Consider the following 13,238-nt stretch of genomic DNA (forward strand, 5'->3'; position numbering starts at 1 on the left):
TGCTTTTATCCCTCTTATATATTTCCTTAATAAAGATATTAGATAGTTTTATTGGCCTCCGTGTTTGGTTCTTGGTGCTCCGCTGCCCTGGTGTGTGACAAAGGTGGACTGAATTTGAAGAATATGGATAAGGACACATCATTATTCTTAGAACAACAGTTCTAGGAATAATGATGTATTCTTCTTTTGAGGGAGAAGAATTATTCTTCTTCTGAGGTAGAATTCTTCTTCTGTGGGGAAAAATGTCCTGGGGGATGTGGGTATTAAAGGGATATTTGGAGGAAGCTAGGAGTCCCAAGGAAATCCAGTGGAGACACATACAGCCTACAAGCACTATTTCAGCAAGGTGAGTGGAAGTAAGATGTGTTTGTCCTAGAGTATCTTGCTTCACTTTCATCCAGCTCACAAGATGGCTTTAGCACCTTCTGGACAATTAAACCCCTCAACCCTTTGATTCATTTCAGGAATTTAGGGTGGATGAGGAAAGCAACCCTGTATCCCTAACCCATCAACCATTTTATTCCCCCTTCTAGTTACTGGAATGGGAAGATTCATGTAATAATAATAATACTAATAATACTAATACTAATAATAATAATAATAACTTTATTCTTATACCCTGCCTCATCTCCCCGAAGGGACTCGGGGCGGCTTACATGGGGCTATGCCCGGACACAACAGCACAAAATCAAAACAAAAAACAATAAACAAATCAGCCAACAATAAAACAACAACATGGATAAAAACAGTCATAAAAGGTCAATATACAACATAATGTTAAAATCATGAGTTGGATCAAAAGATCTGGGCCAAGGTGCAGAAAAAATGTCAAGTCATCAGGGAGGGGTAATTACACAGCAGGTGTAGTACTTAAAGTGCTAAGTGTAATCCTGAGAAAGCATACCTGAGGGTCTATTGCTTAGTAGGCAAGTAATTCAATCCTACAAGGATCAATCTTCAAAGGCCTTCTGGAAGAGCCAGGTTTTCAGGCTCTTTCGAAAAGAAAGAAGGGTGGGGGCCTGCCTAATCTCCCTGGGGAGCGAGTTCCAAATCCGGGGGGGCCACGACGGAGAAGGCCCTCTCTCTCGTCCCCACCAACCGCGACTGCGAGGGTGGTGGAAATGAGAGGAGGGCCTCCCCCGACGAGCGAAGAGATCGTGCAGGTTCATAGGGGGAAATGCGGTCTCGAAGGTAGATGGGTCCCAAGCCGTTTAGGGCTTTGTAGGTAATGACCTGCACCTTGAATTGAGCTCGGAAAATAAACGGCAGCCAGTGGAGCTCCTTAAACAGTGGCGTTGAACGCACCCTGTAATCTGCCCCAGTTAGAAACCTGGCTGCAGAGCGTTGTACTAATTGTAATTTCCGGGCCATCTTCAAAGGCAGCCCCACATAGAGTGCATTGCAATAATCCAGTCTAGAGGTAACTAAGGCATGGACCACCATGGTCAGATCTGACTTCTCGAGGTATGGTCGCAGCTGGCGCACAAGTTTTAGTTGTGCAAAGGCCCTCCCGGCCACAGCCGACACCTGGGCCTCAAGTGTCAGCCCCGAGTCCAGGAGGACCCTCAAGCTGCGGACCTGCGCCTTCAGGGGGAGTGCGACCCCATCAAGAACCGTATCCAAAATAGAATCTGGGAAGACAAAAGGATCGTAATCTAACCCACTGTCCATCTTGGAGGAGGAGGTGGCAAAATGTAGGAACATACCAGCTGAGTTTCATCCCATTTAAAAACTTTCTTCAGAACTGGAAAGCTCTGCCAGACTGCAGAAAAAGGCATTTTTCAAAAGCTGGAAGTGACCTCCATCCAAAGTAGATGTTGCAGCTTACCATTAGTCCAGGTGCCTGTGGGAAATAGATCCCAGACTCTTTGTGGCTGCCCACCCTGATCTAGAATGCTTTTTAACTATACCAAGAAATTGTATTATTTTGTCATTCTGCACAACAAATCACATTGTGTGAAACATCTTTCAATTGAACAGACAGCAGTAAAAGAACTCAATTTTGATCCAGATAATGTAAATATTAATATTAATTTGTGGAGAATATCTTTGTTCACTTCATTAACTATCAACAAAACTTGGTTTGTGCTGCTAACTTAAGAAGGTTGTTGTACTTTTAGGAATTTTCTGAACTGCATGCTTAAGTCCTGCAGTTCTGCTCTTGAAAGACAAAAGCCACTCCTATGAATTTAGAAAGCGCAAGAATGTTTGTTGTCCCAAACAACCACAATTTGTCCATGAATTAAAATGTAAGAGAAACTGCATGGGTTTATAAAACTGCTTGAAAATCCGGGGTCAAAAAAGAGGGACTGTTCCTGGAAAACAAAGAAGCTAAACTGCCCAAGTATAGAGCAAACTAATAGTCTCTGTGAGATGGTTGTTTTGCCCATTGCCTCCAGCACCAGTGACATTTGTTCTATTGCATTCAATACATTAAACTTAATGGAAACTACTAAAAAGCAATGAAGCAATTGCTCTGAGGCCTAACTGCGATTTCTCTCTCTCTCTCTCTCTTTTTGTGGTTTAAGCAGAAATATTTCTTGGACACAATTAATATTGTCATATGCATGTTCTAAAGCTGTCAAAAGATATTACACTCTTCTGTGCACTTTTCCAACTGTAAACTAGCACAGTATGTACTACCCTGGGTTTGTTAAAATATTTTCAAAACGGAAATGATGAAAATAAATTCAATAATTCTATACAAATCAGTGTTAATAAGCAAAACAAAAGTGTGATTACCTCATACTTTGTGACTAGAAAAAGACCATCATAGCAAAAAGAATAAAGTTTCAGGTAAGAGGGAATGGGCAGAAAATAAAATGTAGTGTGATATAAGAAGAAAACAGTGTATGTACATTTCATATCACAAATGTATTGCTTCAGCAGTGTAAAATAAAAGTGACCCAAAGACTATGCAGCATGAATCACAGCAATCGTTTGAAAGCTGTCACAGTATTGCTTGTTCTGGTTTTCTGTGGTTACATTATTTCACCAGTTGTTGACACACAAATATCTCAAAAAGGGGCCACTAAACTCACCCAAATTATCTTGGGGTCAAATTTAAATACTCTTACACCATTGCGCATAACACAAAACAAAAACTAAGCTTGAGGAAGCACACAATAAGCAATGTGAGGTAAACCATATATCATATAATTGGAAAATGACTACAATTTGGACGTGCCAAAGAGTATGCTAACTTAAACACAACAACCAGTTGCAAGTACTATATATACTCTACTGTATCTTAAATTTGGAAACTGGATATTTGAAACGTTCACCAGTTGTAGCTTTTTGCATATCTAACACTCTGTACTCCACTGGTACAGTAGAGTCTCACTTATCCAACATAAACGGGCCGGCAGAACGTTGGATAAGCAAATATGTTGGATAATAAGGAGGGATTAAGGAAAAGCCTATTAAACATGAAATTAGGTTATGATTTTACAAATTATGCACCAAAACATCATGTTATACAACAAATTTGACGGAAAAAGTAGTTCAATACGCCGTAATGCTATGTAGTAATTACTGTATTTACAAATTTAGCACCAAAACATCAGGATGTATTGAAAGCATTGACTACAAAAATGCATTGGATAATCCAGAACGTTGGATAAGCAAGACTCTACTGTACTTGTAAACTGAATAACAATACTTTAGCACCATGAAAGAGCAGTGGCATAACCCATGTGAAGGCTCAATCAATTATTTTCAGGTTACAAAATTGGATTTCTTATCAAATTTTAACTGGAACTGTCTCCACAAAAGGCTGTTCAGTGCTCAGAGAGCACTGTTGCCAAAGGACACCATGTCTTTCCCTATTGAATCCAACCCGAAGCAGTGGAGTAATACAACGACTACCAGCCTAGTTGCCTCAGCAACAGGGACCTGCTTCTCATTGTCCCTTCTCATCCAACACCAATTCACAGTGAGGGCAATGCACTTGACTTCAGTTGCCCCATAAAAAAAATCATTACTCTTGCTGGATAACTTGCCATTGGCTGGGTTTGCTCTTCCCAGAAGGATGATCTATTTTTTTAAAAATGGAAACAAAGCATAAAAGAGAACTGACTTTGGGAAGTGTAAACATTTGATGGTGTTCACTGAGGACCTCTCCACCCCAAAGCTTTAGCTTCGTATGTAAAACTGAACTGGGCAACAATCTGGCATTGCCTTAGCCTCTGTTCTGGGGCTATTCTAGAGGTTGCCTCTTCTTCCTTGGCTTCTCTCTCTCTTCTGACATTTCCACCACTTCAGGGTAATGCTTCTCTTTGAAAGAAGAAATCAAACCAGTTCCCTGCTTCCTAATAATCTCTCCTCAAAGTGCTTTGTGCATCAGAGCTGATTTCATTACCTGCCGCCTGCTGCTGCTGGTGGTTTTATTTAAAGCACAGGCATACAGTGAAGAAAGAATTCAGCATGACCTCCATGAACTGCTATGGGATGAATGCTCCCTGCACTAACAAGCAGAAACTGCTTCCCTTTCTTAAAACTATCAGACTAAGCAGAGCATTGCAAGAAAGTCTCCTACATCTAAGCCCCCGTTTTCAATTACTATACATACTGAAAGAGATTTCAAAAAGCACAGGCTGATACAATCAACATAGAAGAGATGACTGGAGATCTGTAAAATACAATAACATAGCATACAGTATTGGGTAGAACAACTCTTAGTGTGAAAACTGAGTTGATTAAGTTTTTGGAGCCGAGCAGTACTCTTTCTGCAGATCAAGTTCACTAAGGACAGCCAGTAAAACAAGGATGATCAGTGTGTTCTGTTGTAGTGCAGCTCAATCTGAAATTATACCTGAAGGAAAAGTGGAGTTGACCAAGTCTACAGCTACCTACTGCCATACTGTGAAACTGTTAAACCCAAATTCTCTTTATAATAAACTGAATCAGCTAGCCAAACCTTTTTTTTTACCTGAAGTTATTTTACCTTCCAAGAGACCGATTTACACAACTCTGACAGGGCAGGGAACAGAGAAATCAGGTTGAATTATGAGAAAATAAAATGCAAACCTAATTGCTCTCCTGAGGAAAGATTTTTTTCATATAGAGATGTACTTAAAATAGATATTCATGGCTTAGTGAATTCAATTATCCAGAAGACTTGGTATTAACTACCATGTATATTCAAATTTGCCCAGAAGTTCTCATAAAAAGAAGCAGTCCATGTGTTTTAATAACTGGAAAAGCCCTCTGTTGGCAAGCTGTCCACTGTCACCAGTCCACCGTCACATTCTTGCAGCATATTACTAGGGCCACCAAGTATACATAGTTGCCCATGAGGATACACCTTAATCCTGATGGGTGCTCTCTGACCATATCTGTTAGTCTCTGAGCAAATCTTTCTTCTGAAGCCATGCTTTTTGTTCCAGGACTCTAACAGCGCATGACAGCACAAGTCCTACTTCCAACATATCAGCAGCTAGTCTGACAGTTTGGTAAACATCATCTGGGGATACTGGAAAAAAATCTGAGCCAGACAGAAGATTAACTCTTCTGGGCAGCCGTTTGTCATAAAGAATCACCCACAAAACCCTCTGGGGAAAAGAAGTATGCAACTCACCTGCTCTTCTGAGAGCTGTGAGATGTGATTCACTGCAGCATAAGACTCTATCTTTGGATTGAAGTGGTTGATGATGGCTCTGAAACAAAAAGAGGAATTTTACATTACGGTACATGCAAAAATTATAGAAGCAATCTTCCCCATTCACCAATACTGAAGAGATGCTTTTTCTTCTACTGTACCATAAAGTTATAAAGCCATATTAACTAACAAAACTTATGAAAAGAGTCCAAAGGATTTAGTTATTAGTCAATTGACTTCTACATGGCATAATGCTGATCAAAACTGCACCATTGAATTGCTATCAAGTTGTAATCTCATCCTACATTTCTTTTTCTATGATACAGTAGATCTCCTGTCCATGGATCATTATGTCTTGAACCATGTGTATTCACATTGTCACTGTTTAATATAATCGGGTATAATCACCTGCATTTTCCTGCATCTATACCTCATGGATATGGCAGATCCACTATTCACTATAATAAAATCCTCTCTTGGGCCTGCCTGGAAATTATGCTTTGCTATGTCTGCTTAAAATACTTAAGTGCACATCAACTCAGTGATGCACACATACATACACAGTCTTTTTTCTCCTCATGGTCACCCAGAGTTGTAAATGGCCCCACAGGCTTTCAAGTCCAATCCCCCTGCTCAGTGCAGGATCTCCAGTTAAAGCGGCCCCAGCAGGTAAGTGTCCAGTCTCTTTTTGAAGACATCCAGAAAAAGGTGCTCCATCCTTTCTCTAAGCAATTGGTTCCAGAATTGAACTGCTCTTCCTGTCAAGACATTCTTTCGAATGTTCTGTAATTTAAAACTGTTAAACCTGGTCCTACCCTCTGCAACAGCAGATAACAAACTTGCCACCTCCTCTCTGTGACAGCCCTTCAGGTATTTAAAGATGGCGATCATGTCACACTTCAGTTTTCTCTTCACCAAACTGAACAACCCCAGTTCCTTCACACATTTCTCTTATACTGTGTTCACCATATCTTTTACCATCCATGTTGCCCTTCTCTACCTTTGTTACCCCCTTCAACTTGGAAGGCAAAGCAAATTAACTCTGAACATATATAGTCAAGATAGGGTCACCATTCATTAGAAACAACTTGAAGGCACACAACAACTATTACAATTACATTCTATAGAACTGAATGTAACAGCTACAATTAACTCAATAGGAACTATCAGCTAAGCCTATGGATTAAATGAAACAGGTCATGATTGACCACAACTGTTACCTAAAACATGCACTTTATCTGTTTATGATTTGAAGTTGTTGAAATATGCAGCCATTTGGCATATTGAACTCTCAAAATCTATTTCAATTTTCACCTAGTAAATAATGTTTCATAAATTAATTCTATTAAACTCTGTTTTAAGAAATGTTCATTAATATAGCAAATGTACAGCAGTAAAATAGACAGCCATGTTCACCCAATAAGAAATGGTCTCTCAGTTATTCTGATGTTGTCATTGTCTGCAATAAAGTAGGTTAGCAGGGTTTACTATAAAGGTTTGTAATAAAAGGGGAGAAGCTAGCATATTTTGGGATGAATTTTGGTCTAGTGGTTGGGCTGAAAGGCTGGGATCTGGTACAAGCAGAAACAGAGCACATGCACCTGTCTAAGAATGTCTATAACAAAGCTAAAATACTGGACATTTAACACAAAAACCGCAACCGACATTTAACATTATTATTTTGTCAACATCCAAATAGAGTAAGGAGAGAAAGATGACTCTGGTACTCTAACCTAGGTGATAATCTCTGTAATATTCCACAAACCTACCAGAACTGGGATGAAGGAATCTATTCTCACAAGACAGAACAAACACTTCAAGTCCATGTTTCTCTCTCTCAAATCATGAAATTGTATCCGTTTGAAGCCTCAAAATAACCTTTGTCATTGTTGTTTACTGCCATCGAGTTGATTTTGATCTATGGTGACCATAGGAATGAAAAATTTCATTGCCTGCTATAAAGCAGACATACTTCTGAGGAAGAAATAGGAATCATTCTTTTACTTGCACATATGCACATATACAGCAAATCCTATATCCCGTCTATAACAGTAGAAGGATCCTCATCTCAAAGTACATTTCTCTCCTCCTCTGTGAAAAGTGACTTTGATGGATTTTACTTGCCTGTGCCAGCATCATAATGCAGCACTAATGCATTGCTGGACCACAAAAATAATTAGTTTTGGTGGGGCTTAGCACTTATAGAAGTTATTGATTCTCTACAAACTACTTCAATCATGACCTTTCATTCTTGCCATGCTAGAGTAAGTAGAAGGAGTGTTGGTATTCATGAGATGCTGGTAAAGGCCTCCTTCATAAACACAGAACATATGACTATGCTCTGCCTGACAGAATATTTAAAGCAATCCTGCCCACATATTTTAATGCCACTTAATCTCTTTGCAAGAGAATGCTAAACATTATCATTTGCCAGTGTTCTCAAAACATTATTTTGAGGTGTGGGGAGTTCCTAAACAATACCACCTAATTGGCAGCCATCAGACACAGGACACGAGAGCTACCAGGTACTCTAAAATGCTTACGGTCAATAAGGCAAGGAGAAGCTGAAATACGAAAGAAAAAAGACTTTATATACAGCTACGTATGCAAAATAAAAAACTTAAAAGTGTCAAAACACTCAACAAAGTTCAAAAGTGATGCTTTCATAGACTGACAAGAAACAAAAGCAACACAACCCCAAACATATTTTAACTCTTAGGGGCTAGCAACAAAGGGATTTTTAACTGGAAAAACTGCTCTGATCAAGTTCACAATCTTCACAGCTGCCTATCATTTTGTAAAATAAAAACTTGGATAATAAATCACTTCATTTGAGTGAATATCTTATTAATCATTGCTAGTCTATTACTAAAGTTTCCCAAAGTTACTCATACATTACTTCAACGTCAGAAGCAAAAACAACAAAACAAGCAAAACCATAATTCACAGAAGTAACAACAAAGCATAACGATCACTCTTTTTTACCTGCAATGCTAAATCTGGTGGGTTTAGTAATAAGCTGAACTGATGCTCCCATAATGATATGCTTGACACGTCAACTGGTGCTTCCTCAAATCTTTATAATGAACAGCACATTGTAACAAAAACCCTGTGCTCTGGAAGTGCTGTATTTCAATAAAATACCTATGGCAACATTCTACCATCCTTTTTTTCAGATTGACCCAAGAATAATTTGGTTTACTTTTACAAAATTTGCTTATGGGCAAATTATGTTTTGAGTAAACTACTCGAGATTTAAGCTATCATAACCCAAGTCCCTGCAACAAATGGTTCAGATAGACCTCCTAATATACAAAAACGTGTATACTTTTATAATTCTGGGTATATTTTACATTTTTTTTAAAAAAATGTATATACCCTTAACAAAATTAACATTTCAATAGTAGGAAAGTGTCATGAAACTACAAGGGAAACTTTAATTGGGGTTTGAAACTCTGTCCTTCAACAAGGAAAGCAGTGCACTGGTGTACACAAGGATGACAATTTGAATACCCTACATTAACATTGTAATTTAAGATGAAATTTGTAGCTCAGATTAAATCATTATTACATAATTTAGTTTTCAAAATAAATGTATTTACTTAGCCTTTAAATAATCACCAAAGACACTAATAGCTATTAAAGCTATTAAAGGGTGTATACATTTTGGGGACATCCTATATAGATCAGTCACTTGAAAATGCGAGCTGAGCTGCTTTCGATAGACAACTATTTTCCTAAAAGGCTTTCATATAAGAAAGCCATATTGTGCCAAGTGTGGCTTTTCTCCCATTGTATGTGCAGGGAAAGGCATTAATTTGCTACATGCTGAAGAAGGTACATAATTTTTTTCACTAAATGAAGACAAAAATATTTTTAGTTGAAAGTGCTCCTGGGCCCTACTCATTGAATTGGTTTGAAGGATTCACTTAAGCCAATGGTGACAGATCTCAAATGTGTAAGAGTTTGCTTTAAGACAGAACTAGGAGACCCATGGCCCTCCAGATACTAATGAAACTGTTCCTATAATACAGTGCTTGGTTTGGGGCTGCTGAGATCTGAAGAGCCATACCACAGGCACAGACATAAAAACGATCAGTTGAGACAGCAGGCTGACTTCTCATGAAGCTTCCTGTTTGGCAGGAAGCTGCAACTAACTTTTTCTTGGCTTCAGCAATGTGTCTTTTTCTCTTGACTAATTACAAGAAGTAACTCCTTTGCAGAGTTTTCCTCTCTCATTTACCCTGAATAGTTTTAATCTCTGAAACTGTCACAGTAAATGGAAAAACCAAGATTTGTGCTATGAAAAGAACTCCCCTGGAGCCTCCGAATATTCCATGGCATCCTTAAAAAAGAGAAGGCTATTCAGTGTGGAGAGGAGACATGATCAGTTATTTGAAAGGATGTCACAAGGAAGCAGGCTTGTTTTCCGTTGCCCTGGGGACTAGGACTCAGAGCAATGGGTTCAAATTACAGGCAAGGAAATTCCACCTGAACATTAGGAACTTCCTGACTGTGAGAGCTGTTCAACAGTGGAACTCTCTGCAGCAGAGACTCTGCCTCTGTATAGTAGAAACTCCTTCCTTGGCCATCTGGTTGTACTTTTCCTGCATAGCAGGAGGTTGGACTAGATGACCCATGTGGTCTCTTCCAACTCTTGATTCTAGCCTGAACTCACAATTGCTAATTCTAGTCCAAATTTTTCATCTTGAATCCCAGGCTTCCTCCATACATCTATCCTGAGATATGAATTTGTGACTAGTACACTAAAAAATTAGCACCAAAATTACTCTATTCTGTCTTATTCAAAGTCTTGAATATACCTCTGCTTGGCTCAGATCACCACTTGGCAGAACCTTTCTGTCCTAGCATATGTTCTTAAAATAATCCATATTGGATTTACAGATATGTAATCATTCTCAGACCACAGCACATTTTCATTAATTTCTTCAAACCCTATTTTTCAAGAATGAAGCTTAATAGGGTTGTCAGTCAGGGAACATTGTATGAAAATCTTAATTTGTACAACTCTAAGCTATTTGCGCAATTAAATCTAATGACATCTACATTATGCAGCCACAGTAAAGATGACCTGAAAGGATTCTGATCAAAGCAAGGAACTGTAAGTCAGAAACAATCTTAACAAAAGCTAGATGGAAAGTGTGGCTCTCTAAATGCTGTTGTACTAAATTTTCATCAACCCTGAATAGCATCGCTAACGGTATGTGACAGACACCAAGCAGCACATGATGAAGACCTCAATAGTGCACTGTCAGAACAAAAGCTATGAAAATTTCCCTCAGACAATGCAAATCATTTTGTAGCTATGGTTAAAAAGAAAAAGAAAAAGCTAGGTGTATGCCTTTTTATCATCACTACATAGTAGATAAACCCTGCATATCTATGCACTTTGCATAATAGCATCCCCATCCAAAGCTTATTCTTTGTTGTACTGACTAATCAGAAAGAGAATTTTAATCTGCAAGAAAAGCTTTAGTTGATTTATACAAACCAATTAAAATTTGCAGACCTGAAAACTTAAACTGGAATGCGTCTTTCACTTTCTGCTCATGGACTGTAGATAATATCCATCCCCCAGTGATCAGAGTCACTTCCATCATACTGTCCTATTCATTTAAAATTGTTATTATTTTTAAATATATTATAGACACACATCACAAGACCCATACCCACACGTATGGGAAGGTGTATCTCTCAACAGAATCCAGGTCTCTCTGGACCGGTGGCATGTACAGTTCCACCTAGATAAAGTTCCCTAGTATGTTCTTTTTATTTTCTCCTTTATAAGGCCTTAATTCACACATGTTCACAAAACAGCTTAGTTTATGGACTCAACTACACAACATTTATAAATTCAGTCTTCACAGAAACAAATATCATAAGATACCAAAGATATCAGGAGTCTAGGACTCCTTCTTCCACACATCTGTATAAAATCGACATTGAACTGGATTATATGGCAATGTCGATTCAGATAACTCAGTTCAAAGCAGATATTGTGGATTATCTGCCTTGATATTCTGAGTTATATAGCTAGGGCCCTAGCTGTTACCAAGGGTTTGACTAAAGTGGGGATCAAACTGCACATTATATAAGGGCAGTTCCCTTTCCCTTTATATTTCCTAAAATGGGGATGCACAACTACTCAAAATGTGGGGGCCACATACACCCTTTACTGTACAATGAAGGTCTATCCTACAACACATTCTCCAATGATTTGTTAACTCAAAAGCCTCCTTGTGCCCTCAATCAAGGGTGAGAAACGATTTTGCAATGCTTTCATACACAAGAGAGGCTTCATCTTCCGAAATCATCAATCATTCCCATTGGGAAGAAGAAAAGAAAGTCCTCCTTGGGCATAATTCAGAAGGCATAGCTAAATTGCTCTGTACTCCCTAGAGGTGTAGGAAACATTAAATTAATATTTGCATGGAGGAGTATCTTGATGGATGTCAAAATGGACTTGGAGCTCAGTGCAGCCCACAGGCTGTGGCTTCTTCTCTCATGCTACAATGCAAGTATGCAACATGACTTACTAGAAGAGAATAAGGCTTAGAAAAGTTTAAGACAGCAAGGAAAGAGAAAGACCATACTATGGATGGACTGAGTCAAAAAAGAAAACCCTGAGACTGTAGGACCTGAGCAGGGCTGTTAATAACAATGATCTAAAGAGGGCTCTTCTTCATAAAGTTGCCATAGGCCAAGGCTGATTTAACTGCACCGAACAAGATGGGAGTGAAGGTAAGATGGTTGTTTTAAAGGCCACTAAAGCACAAGAATGTTTTAAAGGTGAATTGTGCTTCCTGAGGGATACTAGAAGTTCAATTCATCTTGGAGAGGGGGTAGTTGTGACTATCCCTGGTGGAAACCCCATATTTTAAATTATATAAATTGAATAAATAAATAAAAGACAACAGAAAGCTATGTGATTAATATAATGTGCAGCCTTATCCTGAGTGTCCTACACATAAAATTAACTCCAGACATTATTTGCACTGTGCATAATCTAGGCAAGACAGAATTATTTTAACATTATATTTATTTTACTGGGGAAAAGGTAAACATGTGCATATCTCTCCCTTAGGAGAATCTGTGACTCAATGACTTCTGTCCTTCCACATCTTGCCTGTTTGGTCAAGACACAGGAGGAAGCCAGGTGAGCACACACAGCCAACAGTCTAGGTGCCAGATGGAGAAATGCTAGTTTATGCATTGGTTAGGGATCCCATGACATCAAAAGCATTGCCATGATCCCTGACATCATTCTGCCCATCTCAGGCAGAAGAATGGTGATCTGGTCTCCTACCTTGAAAGCATCTACCAGCTGTTAAGAATTCTGGGACTTGAAGTCCAAAACATCTGGAGGACCAAAATTTACCTGTGCCCGATCTACACTGTAGAATCAATGCAGTTTTACACAATTTTAACAGCCAAGGCTCAGTGCTGTAGAATCCTTGGATTTGTAGTTTGTGGAAGCATAAGCATCTTTTGGCACAGAAGGCTAAAGACATTGTAAAACTACAGCTCCCCTTATTCCATCACATTGAGACACGACTGTCATAGTGATGTCAAATTGCATTATTTCTAAAGTGTAGATGCATCCCTAATCTACAAAAAA

The 13,238-nt window shown here is 38.8% G+C and overlaps 1 protein-coding gene across 1 annotated transcript in view; it reads right to left on the bottom strand.

Annotated features, from left to right (window-relative positions):
• The window catches only part of armh3 (armadillo like helical domain containing 3), a 156,312-nt gene that overhangs the window by 32,534 nt on the left and 110,540 nt on the right, over positions 1–13,238 (bottom strand). The window contains exon 24 of the mRNA XM_003224228.3: positions 5,579–5,657. Within this exon, the coding sequence (XP_003224276.1) occupies positions 5,579–5,657 (79 nt within the window). The remainder of the gene's footprint in view (positions 1–5,578; positions 5,658–13,238) is intronic.

Source organism: Anolis carolinensis, chromosome 3 (genome assembly GCF_035594765.1).
Source record: "Anolis carolinensis isolate JA03-04 chromosome 3, rAnoCar3.1.pri, whole genome shotgun sequence".
NCBI classification, from domain to species: domain Eukaryota; kingdom Metazoa; phylum Chordata; class Lepidosauria; order Squamata; family Dactyloidae; genus Anolis; species Anolis carolinensis.